This window comes from Papio anubis, chromosome 1 (genome assembly GCF_008728515.1).
Source record: "Papio anubis isolate 15944 chromosome 1, Panubis1.0, whole genome shotgun sequence".
NCBI classification, from domain to species: Eukaryota; Metazoa; Chordata; class Mammalia; order Primates; family Cercopithecidae; genus Papio; species Papio anubis.
In genome coordinates, this window is record NC_044976.1 from 2,825,343 (window position 1) to 2,853,328 (window position 27,986).

Consider the following 27,986-nt stretch of genomic DNA (forward strand, 5'->3'; position numbering starts at 1 on the left):
GCCGCGCCGGCGCACAAGGGGAGGCCCCCCACGCTTCGCTGGCCCTCGGGGTCGTGTAGTTTCCGGGGCCACGGCACCTGGGGCATACCAGGTGGTGTCGCGCCTTTGCCTTCCCGAGCCTTCTGGGTAAGGTAATGTAGTATCCGTGGGGCGACGCCTGCGCACAAGACCACGTCGGGCCTCACTTTTCCCAGGCCTTCTGGGTAATGTAGTTTCCGGGACCCGCGCCTGGCCTGTGCCAGCTTGCAGAGCTCACCAGGCGCAGACCCCTGCGGTCAGGGCGAGGACGGATCTGAGCAGCCAGCCAGCTGGTGCCGCCACCCGCGGGACCCAGAGGCCTTGAGCACATCTGCAATGCTCCAGAAGCCCAAGAGCGTGAAGCTGCGGGCCCTGCGCAGCCCGAGGAAGTTCGGCGTGGCTGGCCGGAGCTGCCAGGAGGTGCTGCACAAGGGCTGTCTCCGCTTCCAGGTGCCCGCCGGGCTGGGCGGGGATTGCCGGCCGGGGAGGTGTGTGGGGAGAATAGGAGGTGCTGCTTTTCCTCTTCCAAAACGGAGGGTGCGGGCGGCGCCCGGGGCGGGTAGTTTTCGTTCGCCTCAGCCGCTAGGCCCCCGGGCCCCCGCAGCCTGGGGTTCCTGAGCCTGGCTTCAGAGCGCAGGGAGCTTGGGGGGCGACCTGGATCACCTCTTCCCTCTTCCCACCGCTCGGGCAGGACAGCCCTGCATCAGAGCTAGGAAACCCGGGTTGAGTGCCAGGTGCTGGCACGCGGGGTCACGGCTGCTCTGCCTGTCCGGCCTCAGCTTCCCCTGGCGTAAAATGAAAGCCTTGACTGGGTGGGCTCTGCAGGCCCTTGCAGCCCTCGCAGCCCTCGCAGCTGGGGATTGCAATCGTCACCTTATTCTAGGGTGGTTTTCTTTTTTGGACCAGTACTAGGGTTACCAGGTGTGCTTTGCCGGGGTCGGTACGGGTTGGGTGGGAGTTGCCATAAAATGCCTAAAACTGACCAGTGCAGAGTAACAGGGAACCAGACTCCAGCAAATTAACAGTGCCACATGCGGCCACACTTGTGCACAGAGGCATCCAACCGTTTTCCTTCGTGTGCCGGCACCGCCCTGGCAGCTGTGTGCTGGGGGTGGTGGTGTTCAGCTCCTGGTAGCAGGGAGGCCGCGCTGTCAAAGACAGGCTCTATTTGAAGTACCCTCAGGAGCTCATTTTGAAAGGGTGAGTCCTGCAGAGCCAGCAGTCGCCACCCATTGTATGTTTTTCCTGACTCTTCGAATTTTAGAACGGCCCGCAGTCAGGCGCCATTGCTCCGCTCCCTTGTCCTTGCCTGGGCGTTGGCGTGGCTGTGGTATACAGGCAGCAGCCTGAGCCTGCTTCTTTAAACACAACTCATTCTGGTCGTTTGTGAGGCCTGCAGATGAAAAGCCCTCGTCTTGAGACCCTTCCTCCTCCTGTCCCCTCTCCCGCCCCTGCAGCTCCCTGAGCGTGGCTCCCGGCTGTGCCTGTACGAGGATGGCACGGAGCTCACCGAAGACTACTTCCCCAGCGTTCCCGACAACGCCGAGCTGGTGCTGCTCACCTCGGGGCAGGCCTGGCAGGGCTGTGAGTGGCAAGGACCTTGGAGGTGGGCGGGAAGCTGGCACTCTCGGAGGTCCTGGGGGCTTAGCTCCGGGTGCCCATCAAGGTGGGGAAGGGTCCCCCTTACTGTGAACTCTCCGGTCTCAAGGAGGAAGCCCTCTGGAGTCAGAACCGGTCAGCATTGCTTAGGTGGCAGAGTCCTCAGTCCTCTGGTTCATGAACTCAGCTGTTCGGTTGGTTGTCTTTTTCTTCAAAAAATCTTGTAATTTCATTTACATTCATTTGAAGTGTCCTAGCAATTCCCAAGAGTAGAGGGAGGGCTTTGGGGTTGGGGCCTGCACAGTTTGGTGGGGAAGGTGGGGCCAGGAATAGATACCCTTCTTTTCTGCTGGGCTGAGCACCCTTCTGGAAGGCCGGGGTGGTGGTTCGTGGGATGCCCTCACATTGTTCTCGGTTGGTGTTTGCTGAGATGCTGTCCTCAGGGCTCATGTTGGGGGGCAGTTGCTTTGAGAGGTGGTTCTTTATGGGTATCTGTATTGAAGCCTCAGGACACAAAGTCCTGCCTTTCAGAACCAGCTGAATGCCAAGGTCTGCGCTTGTTTGACTCCCGTAAAAGAGAGCTTTTGGCCACTGGGGCTGGAGACGCCATCATGTGCCTTTACCTGGGAGAGTCGGCCAGTGTTGTACAAAGGAGGTTAGGCTCCAGGAGATGCTTCTGGTACCCCAGGAAGGACATGGCCGCTCTGAGGATGGAACTCTGGCTCCTTGGCCTAAGGAGCAGAAAGAGAGAAGTTGAGGAGTAACGTCCATGTGGCCACCTCCCTGGCTGCAGTGTCGGGGGCTCCGCTGTCAGCATTAAGGGGTGACGCCTCTGGAGCGTGCTCCAAGGTTGCAAGCCCCCTTTTCCACTGGGCCTTGTGCTTTTAGAGGACGCAGCCAGAAAATGTATCCCTGTGATGTCCCCTGGGTGGCCCCTGCGGGAGGTGGGGGCTGGGCAGGGGTGTATTGGCAGGTATGCCTCACTGCTGGATGTTATCTTTCTTTCTTTTTTTTTTTTTTTTTTTTTTTTTTTTTTGGAGACAGAGTCTGGCTCACGCCGCCCAGGCTGGAGTGCTGTGGCGGGTCTCAGCTCCTGCAGAAGCTCCGTACCTCCCGGGTTCCCGCCATTCTCCTGCCTCAGCTTCCCAAGTGCTGGGACTACAGGCATACGCCACCTTGCCGGCTAGTTTTTTGTATTTTCTTAGTAGAGCCCAGGTTTCACCCTGTTAGCCAGGATGGTCTCGATCTCCTGACCCCGCCGTGATCCCGCCCGATGCGGCCTCCCAAAGGTCTTTGGGATTGCAGGCGAGCCACACGGCGCCCGGCCGGATGTTATCTTTCTTTCCTGTTTCAGGGCATAGTTGAAAGAGAGCAGAGCACATTGCTCTTTCTGTCCCTCCCCGCATCTCTCAGTCTCTGGCTCTCTCCTCTGTCTGTCTCTGTCTTTGTCGGTCTCTGGCTCTCTCTGCCTCTCTCTGTCTCTCTGTCCCTCCTTTCTCTGGTGCTTTATCCCCCTCTCTTCCCTGAGACCACTAGTCCTCCTCCTCGTTAGAATTAAAAAAATTTTTTTAAATTTTCTTTTATTAAAACATTGAAATGGGGTCTTCCTCTTCAATCTCAGTCTCAGTGTCAGGACTCACTGTTATGTGTCAGGTCTCCATGTTTCAAGCAATCCTCTCCTGCCTTAGCCTCCCAAGTAGCTGGGACCACAGGCATGCGCTACCATGCCTCGCTAATTGTTTTGTATTTTTTGTAGAGATGGGGTTTCGCCATGTTGCCCAGGATAGTCTCACACTCCTGGGCTCAAGCTGTCCTCCTGCCTTGGCCTCCTAAAGTGCTGGGATTACAGGTGTGAGCCACCGTGCCTGGCCTAAACTGTTTATTTAGAAATAATGATAGATTCCCAGGAAGTTGCACAGATAGGAAGGTCCCATGTACCTCTACCCTTTCCCTCAAAGGGGACATCAGATACAGCCGTGGTACAATATCAAAACAGGAACACCGACACTAGTGCAATGTGCATGTTGTTCTGTCATTTCTCCCCATGCAGATTCCTGTGACCAGTGTCAGGGTCAAGGTACAGACCTCTCCCATCCATCACTCAAGGTTCTCCCCTTTATAATCCTGCCTACCTCTGCCCACCACCAATCCCTAGCCCGTAGCAACTGCTGATATGTTCTCCATGTCTATAATTATGCCATTTAAAGAATATTAGGGACTGGGCACGGTGGCTCACACCTGTAATCCCAGCACTTTGGGAGGCTGAGGCGGGTGGATCACCTGAGATCAGGAGTTCAAGACCAGCCTGGGCAACATGGTGAAACCCCGTCTCTACTAAAAATACAAAAATAGCTGGGCGTGGTGGCAGGCATTTGTAATCCCAGCTACTTGGGAGGCTGAGGCAGGAGAATCGCTTGAGCCCAGGAGGTGGAGGTTGCAGTGAGCTGAGAGTGCCCCATTGCAGTTCAGCATGGGTGACAGGGCGAGGCTCCGTCTCAAAAAAAAAAAAAAAGAATATCAGGTAAGTGGAATCATAAAGTATGTGACCTTTTGAGATAAGCCTTTTTTACTCCACATACGGCTCCTGAGATGCATCTAAGTTGTGTGTATCCATAGTCTGTTCCTTTTCATTGCTGAATAGTATTCCATGGTTTGGTTTTACCACAGTTTGTTCAGCCATTCGCCTATGGAAGGATATTTTGTTTGTTTCCAGTTTTTGACTATTACAAATAAAGCTGCTCTGGCTAATTATGTGCAGATTTTTCTTTTTCCTTTCTTGTTTTCTTTTGAGACAGGTTCTCACCATGTCGCCCAGGCTGTAGTGCAGTGGTGCAATCATAGCTCACTGAAGCTTTCACTTCCTAGGCTCAAGCGATCCTCCCACCTCTGCCCCTGAGTAGCTGGGACTACAGGGGTGCACCACCATGCCCCGCTAGTTTTTGTATTTTCTGTAGAAACAGGGCTTCGTCATGTTGCCCAGGGTGGCCTTGAACTCCTAGGCTCAAGCGATCGACCTGCCTTGGCCTCCCAAAGTGTTGGGATTACGGACGTGAGTCACCACATCTGGCCCTCTTGACAGGTTTTTGCGGGATGTGGGTTTTCATTCCCCTGGGGAGAATGCCCAAGCGTGCAGTGCTGCATTGTGTCGTGTGTGTTTAGTTTCTGAAGACAAGGATGTCCACTCCTGCTGCTTCTGTTTAACATGGTACTGCAGGGTCTGGCCAGGACATTTAGGCAAGAAAAATAAAAGGCATCTAGATTGGAAAGGAAGAAGTGAAGCTATCTCTATTTGCAGATCATATGAACTTGTACGTAGAAAACCCTAAGGAATCCACTAAAAAACTATTAGAACTAATCATCAAGTTTAGCAAGGTTGAAGGATACAAGATCAATACGCAAATATAGAAATACGCTTACAATGAGCAATCTGAAAATGAAGCAGAAAATAATCCCATTTATATTGGCATCAAAAAGAATAAAATAGGGGCCGGGCGCGGTGGCTCAAGCCTGTAATCCCAGCACTTTGGGAGGCCAAGACGGGCGGATCACGAGGTCAGGAGATTGAGACCATCCTGGCTAACACGGTGAAACCCCGTCTCTACTAAAAAAATACAAAAAACTAGCCGGGCGAGGTGGCGGGCGCCTGTAGTCCCAGCTACTCGGGAGGCTGAGGCAGGAGAATGGCGTGAACCCGGGAGGCGGAGCTTGCAGTGAGCTGAGATCCGGCCACAGCACTCCAGCCTGGGCGACAGAGCGAGACTCCGTCTCAAAAAAAAAAAAAAAAGAATAAAATAGGATAAGTGTAACAAAAAATTGTAATACTTATATTCTGAAAACTGCAAAACGTTGTTGAAAGAAATTAAAATTTTGAATAAATGGATTAACATCCCATGTTCATGGATCGGAAAACTTAACATTGTCAAGATGGGGGGACTCCCCAAATTGACCTACAAATTCAACACAATCCCTATGAAAATTCCACCTGGTTTCATTGTAGAAACTGACATGCTGATTCTAATCCATAGTTCATATGGAATTGCAAGAGACCCAGAATAGCCAAAACAACCGTGAAAAATAACATAGTAGAAGGACCCACATATCTTGATTTCAAAACTTAGTACAAAGCCGCAGTAATCAAGACTGGCACTGGTACAAGGACAGATACATAGATCAATGGAATAGAATAGAGCACTCAGAAATCTGTGTATCTATGGTCAGGATGCCAGGACCATTCAATGGAGGGGGAAGAGTAGTATCTTCAACAGATGGTGCTGGGACAACTGCATATTTACATACAAAAGAATGAAGTTGGACCCTTAGCTGGTACCTTATACAAAAAGTAAAATAAATGAAAGACCTAAATGTAAAATTTAAAAATATAAAGCCCTTAGAAGAAAACATAGGGATAAGTCCTCATCACCTTGGATTTGGCAAAGGATTCTTAGATTTGACACCAAAAACATGAGCAGCAGAAGAAAGAACAGATAAATTGGGCTTCATCAACATTAAGAACTTCGGGACAGGCACAGTCCCTTACGCCTGTAATCCCAGCACTTTGGGAGGCCGAGACGGGCAGATCACTTGAGATCAGGAGTTGAGACCATCCTGGCCAACATGGTGAAACCCCGTCTCTACTGAAAATACAAAAATTAGCCGGGCGTGGTGGCCGGTGCCTATAATTCCAGCTACTCAGGAGGCTAAGGCAGGAGAATTGCTTAAACCCAGTAGGCGGAGGCTGCAGTGAGCCAAGATCACACCACTGCACTCCAGCCTGGGTGACAGAGTGAGACTCAAAAAAAAAAAAAAAAGAAAAGAAAAATTAAGAACTCTGTTGCTTCAAAGGACACCATGAAGGAGGCTAAAAGCCCACAGGCTGGGTGCGGTGGCTCGCGCCAGTAATCCCAGCACCCTGGGAGGCTGAGGTGGGCGGATCACGAGGCCAGGAGATCGAGACCATCCTGGCTAATACAGTGAAACCCCATCTCACCAAAAGTACGAGCATTGGCGAGTGGTGGTGGAGCTGTAGTCCCAGCTACTGGGAGGAGGAGCTGAGGCAGGAGAATGGCGTAAACCCGGGAAGTGGAGCTTGCAGTGAGCCAAGATCAAGACACTGCACTCCAGCCTGCCTGGGCGACAAAGCAAGACTCTGTCTCAAAAAAAAAAAAGACAGCCCACAGAATAGGAGAAAATAGTTGCCAGTCATGTATCATGTAAAGGGACTTGCATCAAGAACATAGGAGAAGCTCGGCTGGTAGCAGTGGCTCAAACCTATAATCCCAGCCAGCACTTTGGGAGGCCAAGGCAGGCCGAGATCCGAGGTCAGGAGATGAAGACTCATCCTAGCTAACACAGTGAAACCCACGTCTACTAAAAAATACAAAAACTAGCAGGCTGAGGTGGCAGGCGCCCTGTAGTCCCAGCTACTCGGGAGGCTGAGGCAGGAGAATGGCCTAAACCCGGAGGCAGGCTTGCTGTAGGCAGAGATCCGGCCACTCCAGCCTGAAATGACAGGCGAGACTCCGTCTCAAAAAAAAAAAAAAAAAAAAGAATATATAAAGAATCCTTGCCAAGCTTAATAGTGAAAAGATAACCCAGTTAAACATGGACGGAAGTTCTGAATAGAAAGCAATGTCTGCAAAGGGAGAATATTCAAGTGAATTGATAGAAAGCACGTGGAAAGATGCTTGAGGTCATCAGTCATCAGGGAACTGCACATCAAAACCACCGTGGGATGCTACTTCACACCCTTGGATAGCTGTAAGCGTGGGTGAGGATCTGTGAGCAGCGCTGGAACCCTCGAAGCCGCCGGTGGGAAGGGAAAACGGTGCGGCTGCTGTGGAAAATAGTGTCTCAAACAATTACACAGAATTGCCATATGACCCAGCAACCCCACCCCTAGGTATGTACCCAAGAGAAATGAAAACACGCCCACACCAAAACTCGTCCGTGAGCATTTACAGTGGCTTTATTCATAACAGCCAAAAGGCAGAAACCACCCAAGTCTCCAAGGATAAACACATGGATAAACAAAGGGTGGCACCTCCCTACGACGGAATTACTCACCATGAAGAGGAATGAAACACAGCGTGGCCGAGCCTTGAAACCATGCCGAGTCAAGAAGCCCGCACATGCAGTAGGGTTCCATTCACAGGAAACCTCCAGAACGGGGATGTTAGAGAGATTGAAAATAGATTAGTGGTTGTTTAGGGTTGGAGGTAGGGTGGAGGGGAGGGAGGTTGGCAGCTAAAGAGTATGAGGTTTCTTTTTGAGGTGGTGAAAATGTTCTGAAATTGACTATGGATGTGGCTGCACAACTCTGGGAATATAATAAAACCCATTGAATTGTACACTTTATTTTTTTGAGACAGAGTCTTGCCCTGTTGCCAGACTGGAGTACAGTGGAGTGATCTCGGCTCACCGCAACCTCCACCTCCCGGGTTCAAGCGATTCTGTTGTCTCAGCCTCCCGAGTAGCTGGGATTACAGGCATGCACCACCACACCTGGCTAATTTTTGTATTTTTAGTAGAGACAGGGTTTCACCATGTTGGCCAGGATGGTCGCGATCTTCTGACCTTGTGATCTGCCCGCTTCGGCCTCCGAAAGTGCTAGGATTACAGGCATGAGCCATGGCGCCCGGCCTCTTAATTGTACACTTTAAATGGGTGAATTGTAAGGAGTGTGGATGATTTTTCAATAAAGTTATTTAAAATAAAGAAAAGAAACTGCCAAGTTGTATGCTAGAGTGGCCATCTTACCTTTCCACTGTGCCGTTTCTATGCAGCCTCGTCAGCTTTTGGTGCTGTCGCTACTTTTAATTTTAGCCATTCCGATTGCGGTGTGGTGATGTCTCATTGCGCCCTTAATATGCATTTCCCTAATGGCTAACAATGCTGACTATCTGAATATCTTTTGTAAAAATAGAGACAGGGTCTCGCTCTGTTGCCCAGGTTGGAGTGCACTGGCAATTATGGCTCACTGTAACCCTAAACTCCTGGGCTCAAGCAATCCTTCTACCTCAGCCTCCCAAGTAACTGGGACTACAGGTGTGCACCACCATGCGCAACTAATTATTTTTTTTTTTAGAGATGGGGTCTTGCGTTTTTTTTTTTTTTAGAGATGAAGTGTTGGTTGCCAGGTTGGTCTCAAACTCCTGCCCTTAAGTGATTCTTCCACCTTGGTCTCTGAAAATGCCGGGATTATAGGCGTGAGCCACTGTGCCCAGTCCTAAGTATCTTTTTATGTGCTTATTTGCCATCTGTAGATTCTCCTTGGTGAAGTGTTTCATGTCTCTTGTCCATTTTCTAATTGGATTATTTATTTATTTATTTATTTACTGTTGAGTTTTGAAAGTCACCCTCCCCCGCCACCAAAATACCTGGACAGGAGTGCTTTGTCGGACATGTGGTTTGCAAATATTTACCCTGTGGCTTGTCTTTTCATTCTCTTAAGAACATTTTTTTGCAGAGTAAGAATTTTTAGTTTTGAGGAAGCTCAGTGTGTGGACTTTCTCTTTTATGCAGTGCTTTTGATGTTAGGTCTAAGGGCTTCCCCCAAGTCCTCACTCTGCAGCGTGTCCTCCTGTCTTCTTCTGATCTGCTGATGTCATCATGAGACTTTTCTCACATGGTGGATCGCACTGATCGATTTTCAGGTGTGAACCAGCCTTGCATTCCCGCTTGGCCGTGGTGATACTTCTTTTTGCATGTTACTGAATTCTCTTTGCTAACATTTTGTTAAGGTCCTGGGTAGAATTTGCTCTGACTCCCTATTAAGAGCCTGCCCGGAGAGCTCGCTGCTTCAGGGAGTTGTGAAAAGGCTCCAGGAGAGAGCAGGAAAAGTGATTGGAAGGGTCCGAAAGCAAGGTCTCCGGGAAGGGCCAAAGGAGGGGCGGCGTGGTCTGGAGGGAGGAGGCCAAATGGGAAAGCAGCCGTCTCTCTCTCACTTCGTCTGTCGCTTTCGTCTGTCTTCTAAAGCACACCCCGCCCCTCCTCTGTCCTCATGCCGCCCTGGTGTGTGGTCCCCAGCTGCTGGTGTCAGGGCAAGGACAAAGACCCGGGAGTCTGAGTCCTGGTGATTGCCAGGCCCTGGGGAATGGGGGGAGATGCGGTCGGAGGCTCTTGTGACCGGGGCAGGATGTGTCTTCTGCTGGACTGGCACCTTTTTGTTTGTCCCGTTGGTGGCAGATGTAAGTGACATCGGGCGCTTCCTCAGTGCATTTCACGAGCCGCACGCGGGGCTCGTCCAGGCCGCCCAGCAGCTGCTGTGTGATGAGCAGGCCCCGCAGAGGCAGAGGCTGCTGGCCGACCTCCTGCACAATGTCAGCCAGAACATTGCAGCCGAGACCCGGGCTGAGGACCCGCCGTGGTTTGAAGGTGCGTGGGGGCTGCACCCGGGCTGAGGACCCGCAGTGGTTTGAAGGTGCGTGGGGGCTGCACCTGGGCGGTGGACTTGCGTGGTTTGAAGGTGCATGGGGGCTGCACCTGGGCGGAGGACCTGCGTGGTTTGAAGGTGCGTGGAGGCTGCAGCTGGCAGAGGAAAGCCTTTTTCAGAGCCTAAGGTGCCAGGAGAAGTTGGGTTCCAAAAAGCCCCCAACGAAGGGCTGGCCTGTACCCTTGTGGGTTGAGGTGGGGGACTCTGAAGAAAATGTGCTCATTTTCCAGCCTCGTGGGAAAGGCACCCAGCAAGGACTCACGTGGGGCCAGAGTCCAGGGCAGCCCTCAGATGGGACTTTTTATTCTTTTTATTTTATTTTTTGAGATGGAGTCTCGCTCTGTCACCCAGACTGGAGTGCAGTGGTGCGATCTTGGCTCACTGCAACTTCTGCCTCCCAGGTTCAAGCGGTTCTCCTGCCTCAGCCTCCGGAGTAGCTGGGATTAAGGCACGTGCCACCACGCCTGGCTTATTTTTAGTACAGATGAGGTTTCACCATGTTGGCCAGGCTGGTCTTGAACTTCTGACCTCAGCCTCCCAAAGTGCTAGGATTACAGGTGTGAGCTACTATGCCTGGCCTATTATAATTATTTTAAAAATTGTGATAAAGTACATATGACATAAAATTTACCATCTCAACCATTTTTTAGTGCACAGGTCATTGGCATTAGGGACAGTCACATGTGCGGCCATCCCCACCGTCATCTCCACAACTCCTTCCACCTTGCAAAGCTGAACCCGTGTCCCCGTTACAGTCACTCTCCATTCCCCCTCCTCCAGCCCCTGGCAGCCACCGTTCTGGTTTCTGTCTCTCTGATTTGATGACTCTAGGGACCTCATATGAATGGAATCACATAGTATTTGTCCTTTTGTAACTGACTTATTGCACTCAGCACAGTGTCCTCAAGGTTCCTCCATGTCATAGAATATATCAAAATTTCCTTCTTTTTAAGGCCAAATGACACTCCACTGTGTGTACATACTACACTCTGTCTATTCACTCCACTGCATGTACATACCACACTCTGTCTATTCACTCCACTGCATGTACATACCACGCTCCGTCTATTCACTCCACTCGTTAATTACATACCGCGCTCGATCTATTCACTCCGCTGCCGCATTACATACCGCGTCTGTCTATTCACTCCACTGCTGCGTGCAGCCACCCGGCTCTGTCTATTCACTCCACTGCATGCTTTACCCGGCTCTGTCTATTCACTTCCACTCCACCATGCCACTCCACTGCCACCCTTCCCTTCCTTCCCTTCCGTCCTTCACTCCACTACATGCACATACCCATCTGTCCTATTCCTCCATGCATGCTTCCTCTCTATTCACTCCACTGTGTGTACATGCTCCATTCTGTCTATTCACTCCACTGCATGTACATACCCCGCTCTGTCCATTCAGTCCACTGCGTGTACATACCACTCTCTCTATTCCCTGACACTTGGGTTGCTTCCAGCTTTTGGCCTGGCGTTGTAAGCCCATCAGAGGCAATGCTGAGAGACTGTAGCCTTTTTGGGAAAGGAGGGCTTGAGGGCCAGGCAGAAGCTCCTTGGTGATATTTGAGATGCTTCTAAAAACAAAAACCAAACAGGGACGCTGTCTGTGTCACCATCAGAATACTTCTCAAGATGATGCAGTCTGGCTGGGTGGGGTTGCTTACGCCTATAATCCTAGCACTTTGGGAGGCTGAGACTGGAAGACAGCTTGAGCCCTGGAGTTCAAGATCACCCTAGGTAACAAAGTGAGACCTCATCTCTAGAAAGATGTAAAAAGTTAGCTAGCTGTGGTGGTGCGTGCCTGTAGTCCTAGCTACTTGGGAGTCTGAGGCAGGAGGATTCCCCGAGCCCAGGAGGTCAAGGCTGTAGTAAGCTGTGTTCATGCCACTGTACTCCAGCCTGGAGGACAGAGCGAGACCCTGTCAAAAAGCTGAGGCAGTATGACCCTCATATTCTGCCCTGCTTGGCACCTGAGCTGGGTGGAACACAGACCTAGAGGCCCTTGGCCTGCCCTGTGGACTTGGGGGTCTTCTCATTTTCCTTGCAGGCTTGGAGTCCCGATTTCAGAATAAGTCTGGCTATCTGAGATACAGCTGTGAGAGCCGGATTCGGAGTTACCTGAGAGAGGTGAGCCTGTGTGAAGGCCGGGTATGCTCGAGGGTTTTTGAAGCCAAGCTCTGTGGGCTCTGGAAGCTTGTGGTCCTCACAATGGGCAGTTGGTAGGACCACACTCTGTGCTTGCATGGATCTGGTGGGGCTGCTCTGGTGAGGGAAGCTAGTGCATGGACGCTGTGCCTCCCCCTTCATGGGGGTGAGCACCCACTGGGCCTTTTTAGCTGTGTTTGAGGTCACTGAGGTTGGGGAGCGGGGCAGTGGTGGCTCCTGCCTGCCTCCCCTCTTCTCCCCACGAGGCTTCTTCCTGGGCAGCAGTGGCAAGCGTCAGGGCAGACAGGGGAGAGGATGCCCAGAGCCTGAGCTGTCATTTGCCCAACTGTGACCAAGGTCAGCAGGCGCTAGCAGGGAGCTGAGGCCCTTCTCATGAGCCCATCCTTGGTCTGCAAACCTCTCCGCCTCTCCCTCCTCCCTCCCAAAGGTGGAGTCAGCTCTGCCCTCATTTCCATCTACCCCATCTGAATGTGGATTTCCTCATCACATAGCATGACATGTCACACTACCCCATACCACACCACACCAGGTCACACCCCATCATGCCACACCCCGTCATGTCACACCATGCCACGCCACACCATGCCACACTGCATCATTAGCACGAGGAGGGTGCTGTGGAGGCCCCTGTAATGGGCGTCCTGTCCCAGTGCTGCCCTGCGTGGTCGGCCCCTGTGCCCTCAGTCCACCCCTTTCTGTGGCACAGTTGCTAACGCTGCTCTGCACTCCCTATGTTTTTCTGCATCTCCTCGAGGTCCTGGCGACTGGCCATGTTCCTGTGCATTTCCCAGCCTGCTCCCTGTAGCGGAGCTAACTGATCCTGATACTCTTCACCCCGCCTGACCAGGGTGGGACGGCCGTGCCTGCCTGACTTTGTTAGCTCATCTTCTTTTTTGAGACGGAGTCTCACTCTGTTGCTCAGGCTGGAGTACAGTGATGCAATCTCAGCTCACTGCAACCTCTGCCTTCCAGGTTCAAGCGATCCTCCTGCCTCAGCCTCCCAAGTAGCTGGCATTAATATGCCCCGCTAACATTTTGTATTTCTAGTAGAAATGGGGTTTCACCATGTTGGTCAGGCTGGTCTCAAACTCCTGACCTCAAGTGATCCGCCTCCCAGAGTGTGGGGATTACAAATGTGAGCCACCACACCCAGCCCGTTATCTCGTCTAAGTCTCACCCAGCCTGGGGGCTGGCGTGGTTCCCTCCGTTTCACAGGTCAGAGTCTCCCAGGGTGAGACAGCCCAGCAGTGGCCGAAAGGCCATGTGAACTCAGACCCTCTGACCACAGGACTGGGCTTGGGCAGGGTCTCAGAGGGCCGTGGAGTGGGATGGATCGAGACGCAGTGCGGGTTTTGGGGCACTGTGCACCAGGCGCAGCGATGTTGCTTGGTTCCCCCAGGTGAGCTCCTACCCCTCCTTGGTGGGTGCGGAGGCTCAGGAGGAATTCCTGCGGGTCCTCGGCTCCATGTGCCAGAAGCTCCGGTCCGTGCAGTACAATGGCAGCTACTTCGACAGAGGAGCCAAGGGCGGCGGCCGTCTCTGCACACCGGAAGGCTGGTTCTCCTGCCAGGTGAGCTGTGTGCCCTTTATCCTGGGGCCACCCGGCTGGCCTGTGGAGCGCAGCCCACCGGGGCAAGGCGGGTGGGGACCTTCAGCCCTTGGCCTGCCTGGGCGAAGCCTTGTGAAGAGGTGCAGCCCTCACGTTCCCAGGGAGGGTAGCAGTGTCTCAGCCAGTGCCTCTGAAGTTGCAGTGCACACAGGAGTCCCTGGGGAGCTTGCAGAAGGCTGCAGGGCCCCGCCCCAGGGCTTGTCTCGGTAGGGCTGGGCGGTGTCTCAGTCAGCCCCGGCTGCCATAACAGATGACCCTGGCCGGGGAGGCTGGAATGGCAGCTAGTTACTGCTCACAGTTCTGGAAGCTGGAAGCCGAGATCAGGCCCACGCTCCCCCACTGCCTTCCCAGGTGCCCCTTTTGCACCATGCTAGGCGTCGCCTTTAGTGGCGATGCATCTGTGTCTCTGGTGAGTCCTGGGCACACCCCTCTCCCTCCCATGGGGTGGGGAGCAACTTGAGGCGCCTCTTGGTGTTTGCACACTGCAGTTGCATTCCCGGTAAGGTCCACTGATGCCTGTGATCTTCCGGGTGCCGCTCAGTGGGTCCAGCGGCAGGGGCCGGGTGGTGGGCGCGGCCTCCAGTGGCTTCTTTCCATGGGACAAGGCTCCTTGCTGCTCCTGCCAGGCAGATCCTTCTGGGGTGGTGGGCTCTGACCACAAAAACACTTCTTCCAAGTTAGCTTAACATTTAGACTTTGCAGTGCGCTTGCTCACCACTCACTGAGTACTTACGTTGTGCCTGGCACTGTGGGAGGGGTTGGGACGCAAAGATGAAAAATCCTTCATCCCTGACAGCAGGGTGAGTCCCGCACAGTGGAAGGTGAAAGACACATAAAAGAGCGAGGCAGAGGAGGCCGTGGGGCCGCAGGAGCCGCGGCCAGCGTCCTGGGTGTGAGGGCTAGTCGGGAGCGGCCCCAGGGAGGCGATGAGGCTTTAAAGCGGGTTGACTGATAGGTGGGGGCACAAGAGTGGGCTGGGAGGGACCAGGTGCCCCGGGCATGGCAGTGGGAAGCAGTGGGCTCTGCTGGGGAGGCTGCGAGTCTCCAGGGTTATGGGAGCACAGAGTGCAGGTGGGCACTGGGGCTCCAGGCACAGGCTCTGCAGATGTCTGTGCACAAATGAGTGTGCCGAGTGCTGGGCTGTGGGCTACAGGGAAGATGGAAGCCGTGGCCACGGCACCTTCAGTGAGGCAGCCCTGCCTCTGCATTGGGATCACAGGGAAACATCAGGAAGCTGTGGGGAATGGCTGGAAAGGGAGCTTCTAGGGCCTGGGTCCTTGCTTCTCATACGCTGGCCCTGCCCTGCCAAGTCAGTACCTTCCTGGCCTCACTTCCCATGAGGTGGGGTGCTGGTGTGTGACCCCAGGGGTAACAGTGACAATAACTACCTTATCCTCTTTAGGAACTCAGAACATATTGTTAGGGTTAATGAGGGAAAAAGAAGGATCTGATTCCAAAGGCAGAACTCTTTTTTTTTTTTTCTTTGAGATGAGTCTGTCTCTGCCTCCCAGGTTCAAGTGATTCTCCTGCCTCAGCCTCCCGAGTAGCTGGGATGACAGGTGCCCGCCACCATGCCCGGATAATTTTAGTATTTTTAGTAGAGATGGGGTTTCACCATGTTGGCCAGGCTGGTCTCAAACTCCTGACCCCAGGTGATCCACCCACATCGGCCTCCCATGGTGCTGGGATTCCAGGCGTGAGCCACTGCGCCCGGCCAAGGCAGAACTCTGAATCTCCCTAAAGCAGCACACCCTGGATCAGGGACCAACCCCCAAGGGGCGTGCCTCTCAGTAAGATCACCTGCCTTGGTGTATTAGGCCATTCTCTCCTTACTATAAAGAAATAGAGAGTGGGTAATTTATAAAGAGAAGTGGTGTAATTGGCTTACGGTTCAGCAGGCTGTACAGGAAGCACAGTGCTGGCATCTGCTCAGCTGCCTGCGAGGCCTCAGGAAACTCACACTTGTGGTGGCAGGGGAGGCAGGAGCAGGCACGTCTCACGTGGGGGAAGCAGGAGCAAGAAGAAGAGTGAGGGGTGGGTGCTACTTTTAAGCCAGATCCTAGGAGGACTCACTCCAGCGTGGGCAGCACCCAGGGGATGGTGCTAAACCCTTCATGAGAAATCCACCCCCAGGATCCATCACCTCCCACCAGGCCCCACCTCCCACACTGGGACTGACATTCCAACACGAACTCTGGGTGGGGCTGTACATCCAGACATGTTGCTTGGTGACGGAGATGGTATAAGAGACCCACTTCCGGCCGGGCGCGGTGGCTCACGCCTGGAATCCCAGCACTTTGGGAGGCTGAGGCGGGCAGATCACGAGGTCAAGAGATCCAGACCATCCTGGCCAACATGGTGAAGCCCCGCCTCTACTAAAAATACAAAAATTAGTCGGACATGGTGGCACACGCCTGTAGTCCCAGCTGCTTGGGAGGCTGAGACAGGAGACTCATTTGAAACTGGGTGACAGAGGTTGTAGTGAGCCGAGATCGTGATGCTGCACTCCAGCCTGGTGACAGAGTGAGATGCCGTCTAAAAAAAGAGAGACTCACTTTCTGGCCTTCCCTCGTTCTCTTTTGGCCCCCAGGGTCCCTTTGACATGGACAGCTGCTTATCAAGACACTCCATCAACCCCTACAGTAACAGGGAGAGCAGGATCCTCTTCAGCACCTGGAACCTGGATCACATGTAAGCTCACAGAGCAAGGTTCAGACCTGAGAGTGCCTGCGGGTCCCTGTCCCTGCTGCGGCCCCGTCCCTGCCGCGGCCCCATCCCTGCCACGGCCCTGTCCCTACCACAGCTCTGTCCCTGCCACGGTGTTGCCTCCTTGGGTTTCAAGGGCTGTGCCCGTGTTATAGTCTAGGGAAGTGGTGCCTGGTGGCAGCATGGGAGGCTCCTGAGTGGGCACACACTATTCCCTCCACTGTCAGTACACGTGCTGGACCTGGAGCCATCCCTCCTGTCTCTGCCAGTGCTCCCTGAGGATGGAGCTGGTGGGCAGCATCCTTCCCCAGAACACAGGTCCCAGCCCTCGGCCGTCAGAGGTTCTGAGCCTCTGTGAGTTCGAACCAGGGCGAGCTTAGAAAGCGGGAGCTCCTGGTGTCACGGTAGGTAAGGGTGTTTTCCCCTTTTTCTTTTTCTTTTAGAGACAGAGTCTTGCTCTGTGGCCCCGGCTAAGTGCAGTGGCAGGATCATGGCTCACTGAAGCCCTGAACTGCTAGCCTCAAGCGATCCTCCTGCCTCAGCCTCCTGAGTCGCTGGGACTACAGGTGCTCGCCACCATGCCTGGCTGGCTTGTTTTGTGGAACCAGCCTGCGCAGAAGTCTCAGCTGGCAGGAGTGTTTCGTAGCTGTACGAGCTGTGTGGCTCTTACAAATGGGCAGGTTGGAAAACTTCATTCTTTTAAACTGAGATGCATTCCTTGAATATAATTGTAGCCTTGCCCTTGCTTTTTGAAGACAAAAGCCTTCAAATGCCCTTAAAACGGCTGTACAGGATGAGCATCCCTAATCGGAAAATCTGAAATCTGAAGTGCTCCAAAATTCAAAACTTTTTGCGTACCAACATGACACTCAAAGGAAATGCTCATCTGGGCATTTAGGATTTCGTATTTTTTTTTTTTTTTTTTTTTTTTTCCTTCCCGAGATGGAGTTTTGCTCTTGTCGCCCAGGCTGGAGTGCAATGGCGCAATCTCGGCTCACTACAACCTCCGCCTCCCGGGTTCAAGCGATTCTCCTGCCTTAGCTTCCCCAGTAGCTGGGATTACAGGCACGTGGCACCATGCCCAGCTAATTTTGTATTTTTAGTACAGAAGGGGTTTCTCCATGTTGGTCAGGCTGGTCTTGAACTCCCAATCTCAGGTGATCTGCCCTCCTTGGCCTCCCAAAGTGCTGGGGTTCCAGGCATGAGCCACTGCATCCAGCCAGATTTGGGATTTTTTTAAGTATACTCAGCTAGTCAGTGTAATGTAAATATTCCAAAATCCTAAAAAAATCCCAAATCAAAAACACTTCTGGTCCTCAGCATTTCAGGTGGGGACACTCAACCTGTATTGCTTTCGGAGTGAGGTATTTTTAAAGTATGTAAAACACTATGGTCATAGTTGAGCTTTTACCCTGTCCGTACTCAGCCCCTACACCTTACCCCGAGGAACACGCTCTTGTGAAAGGTGTGTGTGCCCGTCAGATCCCTGTCGCTGCACCTTTACCACATGCGTGTGCGTTTGACATGCACCTACGCCATGGCCCACGCTGTCATCTGCAGTATACCTTTTCATTGCACATTATGCTTAGATTTGGCACATTCATTTTAGCAGGTGCAAAACACTTCACTTTTTGAATAGGCTCTAATTTTAACATCTTTCCATGCTGGTAGGCATTTAGGTTATTTCTAATTTCTCATCATTATAAAAATCCCTGGGATGAACCCTCTATGGAATGAACCCATATGGTCTGGTTCCGTGCTATTTAAAGTGTGGTCACTTTCAAGAATTAGCAACATCTGGGAGCTGGGTGGGAATTCAGATTCTCAGGCCCCATCCACACATAACCCAGGTGCCCAGGGATTGGGGTGTGCATCCAAGCATGGGTAAGGTGCCCCCAGTGTCTGAGCTTGAGTCACTCTAGGGAGTGTTCTGGGTCCTAATGACACTGCTGTCCCCTCTCTGAGCCTGGCCAGGCTGCTCTCGAGTGTCCTAGCCTACATGCTCACCATCCGTGTGAGTTCATGTTTTCCCGGGTTCTTGCTGACACTTGGTGTCAGTGTTCTGCATTTTCCCAACCTGACAGGTGAGACACAGATTCTCTTGCTCTAATTTTCATTTTCCCAATGACTGGGAAGGTTGAGCTTCTCTTTCCAAGTCTGTGGCCGCTTGTGTCTTCTGTGTTGCTTTCCTTTGCTCGTTCTGTCTTGGGCATGCTTTACACATTCTGGATACATTAATCCTATGATATCTTTTTTCATAAGTTTTATTTATTTATTTATTTATTTATTTATTTATTTATTGAGACGGAGTCTTACTCTGTCGCCCAGGCTGGAGTGCAGTGGCCGGATCTCAGCTCACTACAAACTCCGCCTCCCGGGTTTACGCCATTCTCCTGCCTCAGCCTCCCGAGTAGCTGGGACTACAGGCGCCCGCCACCTCGCCCAGCTAGTTTTTTGTATTTTTTTAGTAGAGACGGGGTTTCACCGTGTTAGCCAGGATGGTCTTGATCTCCTGACCTCGTGATCCGCCCGTCTCGGCCTCCCAAAGTGCTGGGATTACAGGCTTGAGCCACCGCGCCTGGCCCTATTTATTTATTTTTTGAGATGGAGTCTCACTCTGTCGCCCAGGCTGGCGTGCAGTGGTGTGATCTTGGCTCACTGCCACCTCCACCTCCTAGATTCAAGCGATTCTCCTGCCTCAGCCTCCCGAGTAGCTGGGACTATAGGCGCACACCACCACACCTGGCTAATTTTTGTATTTTGTTAAGTAGAGATGGGGTTTTGCCATGTTGGCCAGGCTGGTCTCAAACTCCTGACCTCAAGTGATCCGCCCACCTTGGCTTCCCAAAGCGTTGGAATTATAGGCATGAACCACTGTGCCTGGCCCACAACAAGTTTAATTTATTTTATTTTATTTTTTTGAGACGGAGTCTCGCTCTGTCACCCAGGCTGGAGTGCAGTGGCGCGATCTTGGCTCACTGCAAGCTCCGCCTCTCGGGTTCACGCCATTCTCCTGCCTCAGCCTCCCGAGTAGCTGGGACTACAGGCGCCCGCCACCATACCCGGCTAATTTTTTTTGAAGTTTTTAGTAGAGACAGGGTTTCACCGTGTCAGCCAGGATGGTCTCGATCTCCTGACCTTGTGAACCGCCTGCCACAGTCTCCCAAAGTGCTGGGATTATGGCATGAGCCACTGCGCCTGGCCCAGGTTTTAAATGTTAATGTGCTCAGATGTTCCTTTTGTGTGTTAAGAAATCCTGTCCTACCCTGTCTATCCGAAAGAGATTCTCCTACTCTTTGTTGGTTTGTTGGGCCCCTTGCCACGTGCACCAAGTACCCAAAAATGTTTTCTCCCGGCCGTCCAAATGCTCTTGTCCCTTTCAAGATCATGGTGGGTGGGGACGTCAACCTAGGGGACACAACCAGCATTTACAGAGTGAAATAGGCCATCCTAGAACAGAGTACAGATGAAAATAGCAGACGGGACAGCGTGAGTCAGAGGAATGTTTCACCAAGTGTTTGCTGCAGTTATATTTTCTCTCACGCTTCCTAAATATGTATACTCACACACAGATAAGTGCGTTGGGTTTTAATTAAAAATGTCGTTTTTAGCACCGGTCTTCAGAAGGTTGCAGAGACACTGGTCTGTTTGCCACAGGCCTGCCCTGACGTTTGTGGGGGTTGACACCACGTGCCACATATTTAACTATTTAAGAATAAAAGCTAACGATGGAGGCCGGGCGCGGTGGCTCAAGTCTGTAATCCCAGCACTTTGGGAGGCCGAGACGGGCGGATCACAAGGTCAGGAGATCGAGACCATCCTGGCTAACATGGTGAAACCCCGTCTCTACTAAAAAATACAAAAAACTAGCCGGGCGAGGTGGCGGGCGCCTGTAGTCCCAGCTACTCGGGAGGCTGAGGCAGGAGAATGGCGTAAACCCGGGAGGCGGAGTTTGCAGTGAGCTGAGATCCGGCCACTGCACTCCAGCCTGGGCGACAGAGCGAGACTCCGTCTCAAAAAAAAAAACAAACAAAAAAAGCTAACGATGCAATAAAATGCGTGCTGTCCCCCTTCCTGGACTTATGTAGCATCATGGCTGGGAAGGTTCGCGAAGAATTTGCAGGCCTCTCCCAGTTCCAGGATGTGCACGGTAGTGGAGCCCAAACACAGCCTGCCACCTGCTGCTTGCCCCTTCTCTTCCCACCCTTAGTGCCACCTCACACCAGGGGCCTGCACAGAGAGCGTCCAGGCTTGGAACACCTTCCCTCTTGGGCTGAAGGGCGCGGGCTGTGGGGCTCAGCCTGTCCGAGGAGGATGGCCTGGCCCAGAGCCCGTGCGGTTCAGGGGCCCCTGGGCAGAAGGCGGCACGCGGAGTGTCCATGTGGGCTCTGGGTGGGCCTGACTTCTCAGCCCAGAAGAATCCTGCCTGTGGTGGGAGGGCTGTGGTGAGTGGGGCCTGGAAAGCTCCCCTTTCCTGAAGTCCTAGGGACGTGTCTGTAGCACCATAGCAGGGTCCTCATGGCCTGTGTGAGCCCTGCCTCTGGAGAACTTTCCTTTTTGTCTCTTCACAGCTGTCTTCGGCCCTTTACTTCACTTTATTGACCTTTGCTTTTTTTTATTCCTACCTTCTACCTTTGTGGGTTTCTTCTTGCTGCTTCATTAGTTTGTGTCTCTTTTGTATCTAACCTATGCTTAACGCAGTTTGTCCTAGGTTGCATGAGCTGTGTCTTGGGAGTTCAGTTTTGTTTTTTTTTCTGAGGCAGAGTCTTACGGTGTCACCCAGGCTCTGGAGTGCAGTGGCATGAGCTTGGCTCACTGCAACCTCTGCCTCCCAGGTTCAAGCAAATTTTCATGCCTCAGCCTTCCAAGTAGCTGGGATTATAGGCATGCGCTACCCCGCCTGGCTAATTTTTGTATTTTTGGTAGAGACGGGGTTTCACCATGTTGGCCGAGCTGGTCTCGAACTCCTGACCTCAAGTGACCCACCCGCCTCAGCCTCCCAAAGTGCTGGGATCACAGGTGTGAGCCACCGCGCCCGGCTGGAGTTGCTTTGAGACTGCATGATTTACGTTATGATTTTGTTTTCGCTCCATGGGTTGTTCAGAAGTCCTTTTAGTTTCGAACATGTTTTCGTGTTTGTGTGCGGTGCCTTGTGTTCCTGTCTGCCGTTCGTTGTGGTCTGTTTCCTTGTCACTGGTCAGCGTTTGTGGGTGTTCATAACAGTCAGCACCTCAGTTCCGGTGTGCCGGGTTTCTATTCTGTGCCCGCTCTCTCTCGGTCCTGTGGCGTTTCCACCCCTTTCCTCTGGCCTTTGTGTGCCATTAGGTTTGGGCTTATCCCTTGTTAGCCAAGGGTAACGGCCTTTTTGTCTTCATCTAACCTGAGATTCTGTCATTCAGCCACAGTGGGAACTTGCTGCAGGTGTGGTGACAGCTACTGTCTCCTAGAACATGACTCTGTGGGGTCCCTTGCTCTCAGCTGCGTCCCCAGTGTGTGGGACGTGGGATAGAGTTTGGCCATGGTGGCCACTCAGTGAATAGCTTTTTTTTTTTTTTTTTTTTGAGGTGGAGTCTCTGTCACCAGGCTGGAGTGCAGTGGCACAATCTTGGCTCACTGCAACCTCTGCCTCCTAGGTTCAAGCAATTCTTGTGCCTCAACCTCCCGAGTAGCTAGGACTATAGGTGCCCGCCACCACGCCTAGCTAATTTTTGTATTTTTAGTAGACACAGGGTTTCACTATGTTGGCCAGGCTGGTCTCGAGCTCCTGACCTCAAGTGATCTGCCCACCTCAGCCTCCTAAAGTGCTGGGATTACAGGCATGAGCCACCACGCTGAGCCCACTCAGTGAATCTCTGTTGACCGTTTTGTTGGGTGAATACATAGATTGGATTTTAGCTGCTTTACTCTGGGTTTTTATCCACTATGCCGCCATCTTCACTTTCTTCTGGTTTCTTCTGGTCTCTTCTGTGCCTTCTCTTGACTGACTTGAGTTTCCTTCTTTCCCTTGCCCATCACCCTACCCTTGCGTGGTTTGACGTTCCTGGTGTCCCTAATGTTAGTGATACTGGAAGAGGGCACTGCTGCTGTCCCCTCTCCCGGGCCGGCCTGGTAGTGACCCTCTGCAGTATTCTTCAGCGTTCTTGTCTCACCTTATTTTAATCCTGCACAAAATGCTGGTGTGGTTTTATGGTCAACACTTCCATTTATCAGCAGATTCACCCGCGTCTGCATTTGCCAGTGCCTCTTGCATCTCACCTCTGGGTTCATTTTCTGATTGCTGATGTGTAGCCCTTAGTGTTTCTTCTATGAGTGGCTGTGAGGGGTAAACTCTACTCAGCGTTCGAAAATGTCTGTTCAGCTTCCACTCTTGAGTAATTATTTCGTTAGTAGTGAATTCTAGGATGACAGATACCTGCCTTCAGTACTTTGAAGAACAACTCCATTGTCTTCTGGAATCTGTTTGTGAGAAGCCTGTTGGCAGCCTAATTTTCTGCCTTTTTAATGGTAGTTTTAGATTTTTCTCTTCCTCTTGGAAAATGATAAGTAGGTAGAGCTCTTTCCTTTGAATTCTGCCTGGGACTTGGATTCCTTGTGCTGAGGACACGCTTGTCTTTGGTTTTGGAAAATGCTTCCACGTTGATGAGGTGTGGCTTCTCTTTGATTCTGCCTGTGCAGTTAGTTTTCCGGGAGTGCCCGTCAGCTGTGTGTTGGACCTCCTCATTCTGCTCTCCTCATGCTGTGCCTGCGTCTGGGCTGCTGTCTCACTGGGACTTTCTGCTGTGGACTCCATCGTGTCCCCCAAAATTCGTATGTTGAAACCCTAATCCCCAATGTGACTGCATCAGGTGTAAGGTCTTTGGGAGATAATGATGGTCCTGAGGGTGGGGCCCTAATCCAGTAGGAGTGGTGTCCTTATAAAATGGGAAGGGAGCTCACTCTCCCTCTCTCCCTACCGTGTAAGGACACAGTGAGGAGGCGGCCATCTACCAGTCAGGAGGAGAGCCCTCACCAGCACCCGGCCTGCGGGCACCTGCTCTTCCAGCCTCCAGGACTGTGAGAGAGTAAATACTCCGTCTGTGGTATTTTCCTCTGGCAGCTGGAGCGCACTAAGACACTCCTGTATTGTTCAGGAATTCTCTCTTCAGCTGTCATGTGTCCATTCTGTCCGCTGAGGACATACTTCCTTTGCTGGGCTCCTAAAGAGTCCAAAAGAAGTGCTTTTGGGTTCTTTATAAAACAAGCCTTTTTTATGCCAGTCTGTTTTCATTATTTCCATTTCTTTTTAATCACTTTACTCAGTAATCATCCATTTTAAGCATATGTGTTTTATGGTCACACACTAAAGCATTCAGCCTTGCGCACAGGGAGGTCTGGCATTTGTTCTCGAGCCCTGGGAGGTAAACTCCAATGCCTTGCAGTGTCCTGCCTGGTAGGAGTGTCTCTGTTCACCTGGGGACCTTGGGTCACTGGATAGTTTAATGGGGTGATTTAGGGTGGGGGCTTTGGGGCAGCTTGACCTCTAGAGGGTTTGAGGCGGAGGTTGGCCCCGTGGGCCATCAGCCATGTCTGTGTGAGCCCCGGTGAAGGCTGTTGTCCAGGCCCGGTGCGCTTCCCGGTTGGCAGTGTTGTCACAGAGGGCTGTGGAAGTTAGTGCTTGGGGAAGTGAGGGCTGGCCATGAGCCCACAGGGAGGGGACAGCTGGAAGCTCTGGGATGGGAACCTTCCTGGACCGCGCCCTCTGTGCCCCATAACCTTGGCTGATTTTCATCTGCAGCTATAAGGAACGATAACCTTGAGTCCACCGGCTCCCTGGGGGATCTGTGAGTCCTTTCAGGGAGTTATGGAGTCTGAGGTGGTCTCAGGGACACCTCCCCGCTGTAGTTGGTGTCAGGAGTGAGGGTCCTTATGGACTGTGCTGGGCTCCTAAAGGGCCTGTCGTGTGGGCAGCCCTGTGCCACTGCTGGGTCGGCCTCTCCTGCCGGTGGAGCCTTCTGCTGCTGTGTGTTTGGGCCCGGAGCTCGCTTCAGTGGGAAGTGTATCCCGTAGGCCTGTGTGGTGCTCCAGTGTGTCACGGCGCCTTCAGCGTGGCTCTGGTGGAGCTTCTGCTGCTGTGTGCTTGGGCCTGGAGCTGGCTTCGGTGGGAAGTGTATCCTGTAGGCCTGCGCGGTGCTCCAGTGTGTCACGGCGCCTTCAGCGTGGCTCTGGTGGAGCTTCTGCTGCTGTGTGCTTGGGCCTGGAGCTGGCTTCGGTGGGAAGTGTATCCCATAGGCCTCCTCTGTGCTCCGGGGTGTCACGGCGCCTCTTCAGTGTGGCTGTTCGTGGGTTCGGATTTGATTTCTGCAGATGCCCAGGGTTTCCCCGTGGCTTGGAAGCAACTTCCTGCCATTTCTTGCTTGTGGTTCCCTGCCTTGTTGGTCGTGTACTTTGGGCCGTACACCCTGCGTTCTGCAGATGACCTTGAAGGCGAGGACAGGAACGCACTCCCGGTGTCCACACCCTGTGTGCTCCCCTGCCTTCTCTCCCCACGCTGAATTCGGGCTTGTCCACGTGACACCAGCGAAGGCAATACGGAGCTAACAGAGGCCTGCTTGCCTGGGTGACTTGTCCCCTCTGAACACTGCCGTCACCACGTGAGGGAGCCTGTCCTGACCCCTTCGGGATGGAAGAGGACAGGGGAGAAGGGCCCAGCTGTAGGCCACCCTCCATCAGACACAGCCCCCGAGTGTACCAGGCAACACCAGCAGAAGATCTCCCAGGCCAACCCCCGGAAGCCACTGCATTTTGTGGTGGCTGCTTCTACCGCATTAGAGAATGGGTTCAGTGGGTTTCCCTTCCTCTTACCCAAGCACCGGGCTCTGCTCAAGCTTTTCTATCCCCCTTAATGGCTATGGCAGGGGTCTTGGTCCCACCTCCCTGTCTTTCTAGGGTCCCCTGGGCCTGTATCAGGGACTGGAACCCTGGTGAGCCCCTGAACCATATCTTGCCTGTGTGCACTAATTTCTCTTTGGTTTCTGGCAGCTGGGGAGCCCCTTTCTTTTGATCTCAACTAAGTATTTTAACAAGGTGACTTTTGGCCGGGTGTGGTGGCTCATGCCTGTAATCTCAGCACTGTGGGAGGTCTAGGTCAGGAGTTCAAGGCCAGCCTGGCCAACATGGTGAAACCCTGTCTGTACTAAAAATACAAAATACAAATACAAAAATTAGCTGGGTGTGGTGGTGCATGCCTATAATCCTAGCTACTCAGGAGGTTGAGACAGGAGAATGTCTTGAACCCAGGAGGCGGACATTGCAGTGAGCCGAGATCGTGCCACTGTACTCCAGCCTGGGTGACAGAGTAAGACTCTGTTTCAAAAAAAAAAAGGCAACTGCAGCTCAGCATTTCTGTGGGTTGCAGGGAGAGGGGTCTGCACCAGTTTAGCTCACCACCCACCATAAACCCTCCTGGCTATGCGGTCTCTAATCCCACCTCGTCAGTTTGCAAGTTCCTATGCTTGTTACTGCACAGTCTTCCAAATGGTTTATAAGTGAAACAGCAGTATCATGGTGTGTGTATGTGCTTGGGACAGTCTCGCTCTAATTGGGCTAGAATGCAGTGGCATGATCTTGGCTCACTGCAACCTCCGCCTCCCAGGTTCAAGCGATTTTCATGCCTCAGCCTCCTGAGTAGTAGCTGGGATTACAGGCGTGCAGTACTATGCCTGGCTAATTTTTTTGTATTTTTTGTAGAAGCGAGGTTTCACTATGTTGGCTAGGCAGGTCTCAAACTTCTGGCCTCAAGCGATCGCCCACCTCAGCCTCTCAAAGTGTTAGAATTATGAACGTGAGCCACTGCGCCTAGCCTCATGTAGTTTTTTGTTTTCTTTTTTTCAGACAGAGTCTCACTCTGTTGCCCAGGCTGGAGTGCAGTGGCACAATCACTGCTCTCTGCAACGTCTGCCTCCAGGGTTCAAGCAGTTCTCCTGCTTCAGCCTCCTGGGCAGCTGGGATTACAGGCACACATTAGCATGCCCAGCTAATTTTTGTATTTTTAGTAGAGATGACGTTTTGCCATCTTGGCCAGGCTGGTCTTGAACTCCTGACCTCAGGTGATCCACCTGCCTCAGCCTCCCAAAGTGCTGGGATTACAGGTGTGAGCCACTGTGCCTGGCCTCATGTAGTTTTTTAAACACACATATATGTGTATAACGGTATAAGATTAGGATTGGAAAGATCATTAGCAAACCCTTAATAGTGATTACCTGTGAGGGGAAGGAGGGACATGAGATTACAAGTGGGATCAAAAGTGACTTCAGCTTCCTTTGTAAGGCTCTGTTTGTAAAATTTTCATGTCCTATCATGTAATGTTTTTGGGGGGTAAATCTATATGTGGATGAAACATGGAGTCAGTTAAGCCAGTTGTTGATGGTGGGTGACTGTAAGTGATGGGAAGGTGGTTGACCCCCTTTATTTTCCACATACTTTTCAGTATTCTGAACAGTGACACAAGTCTTTTTTTTTTTTGAGATGATGTTTTGCTTTTGTTGCCCACGCTGGAGTGCAGTGGCGTGATCTTGGCTCACTGCAACCTCCACTGCCAGGGTTCAAGTGATTCTCCTGCCTCAGCCTCCCAAGTAGCTGGGATTACAGGTGCCCACCACCATGCCCAGCCAATTTTGTGCATTTTTAGTAGAGACAGAGTTTCACTATATTGGCTAAGCTGGTCTCGAACTCCTGACCTCAAGTGATCTGCCCGCCTTGGCCTCCCAAAGTGTTGGGATTACAGGCGTGAGCCACCGTGCCCGGCCACAAGTCAAGTTTTAAAAAGTAACATGAGCAAGGCTGCTTGCATCAGGCTCTGCTTGACAGACCTGGCCAGCTGGCTCAGCCACGTGTCTGTGACGGCACTTAGGGGAATTTGGGAAGAGTTGTGACTGCAGTGCGCTGCTGTGACCTGTTGCCTGTGGCACCGTGACCACAGAAAATGATGTTTCTAACCTTACTTTGCAGAATAGAAAAGAAACGCACCATCATTCCTACACTGGTGGAAGCAATTAAGGAACAAGATGGAAGAGAAGTGGACTGGGAGTATTTTTATGGCCTGCTGTTTACCTCAGAGAACCTAAAACTAGTGCACATTGTCTGCCATAAGAAAACCATCCACAAGCTCAACTGTGACCCGAACAGAATCTACAAACCCCAGCCAAGGTTGAAGCGGAAGCGGCCTGTGCGGAAACGCTAGTGACACGTACACACCATGTTCTGGTCTTGGTTCCAGGCCTGATGTGGGCGTCATTTTAACAGGTGCCTTTTTTTTTTTTTGGTCACTCCAGTAGTCCTGGAAAAAACCTAAAAACATGTTTCCTGCAAATCTGATTTCAGTACATTTCTGAATTGTTGTTTTTGTTTTGTTTTGTTTTGTAGACAGAGTTTCATTGTTTTTTTTTTTTTTTTTTTTTTTGAGACGGAGTCT

At 52.1% G+C, this 27,986-nt stretch overlaps 1 protein-coding gene across 4 annotated transcripts; it reads left to right on the forward strand.

The window, feature by feature from the left end:
- The first annotated feature begins 18 nt into the window (after positions 1–18).
- On the forward strand, positions 19–27,948 carry DFFB (DNA fragmentation factor subunit beta). 4 transcript variants are annotated; one of them, XM_009217068.3, is made up of 7 exons: positions 19–468; positions 1,476–1,624; positions 9,802–9,990; positions 12,104–12,183; positions 13,622–13,792; positions 16,422–16,522; positions 27,524–27,948. In XM_009217068.3, exons 2-7 carry the CDS (start codon positions 1,513–1,515, stop codon positions 27,753–27,755), a joined length of 885 nt encoding a protein of 294 aa, XP_009215332.1. In that variant the 5' UTR covers positions 19–468; positions 1,476–1,512; the 3' UTR covers positions 27,756–27,948. The 4 variants fall into 4 exon arrangements, with proteins under 4 accessions (XP_009215332.1, XP_003891064.2, XP_009215423.2 ...); XM_003891015.4 differs by having other exon boundaries at positions 1,476–1,602; XM_009217159.3 differs by lacking the exon at positions 9,802–9,990 and having other exon boundaries at positions 1,476–1,602.
- Positions 27,949–27,986: the final 38 nt, after the last annotated feature.

What these genes read in the sequence shown, in the direction of transcription:
- DFFB (XM_003891015.4), top strand. Translation starts at nt 355, where the DNA reads ATGCTCCAGAAGCCCAAGAGCGTGAAGCTGCGGGCCCTGCGCAGCCCG. An exon ending in TTCGGAGTTACCTGAGAGAG is followed by an intron (nt 12,184 to 13,621) that starts GTGAGCCTGTGT and finishes TGGTTCCCCCAG; the next exon opens with GTGAGCTCCTACCCCTCCTT. An exon ending in ACCTGGAACCTGGATCACAT is followed by an intron (nt 16,523 to 27,523) that starts GTAAGCTCACAG and finishes CTTACTTTGCAG; the next exon opens with AATAGAAAAGAAACGCACCA.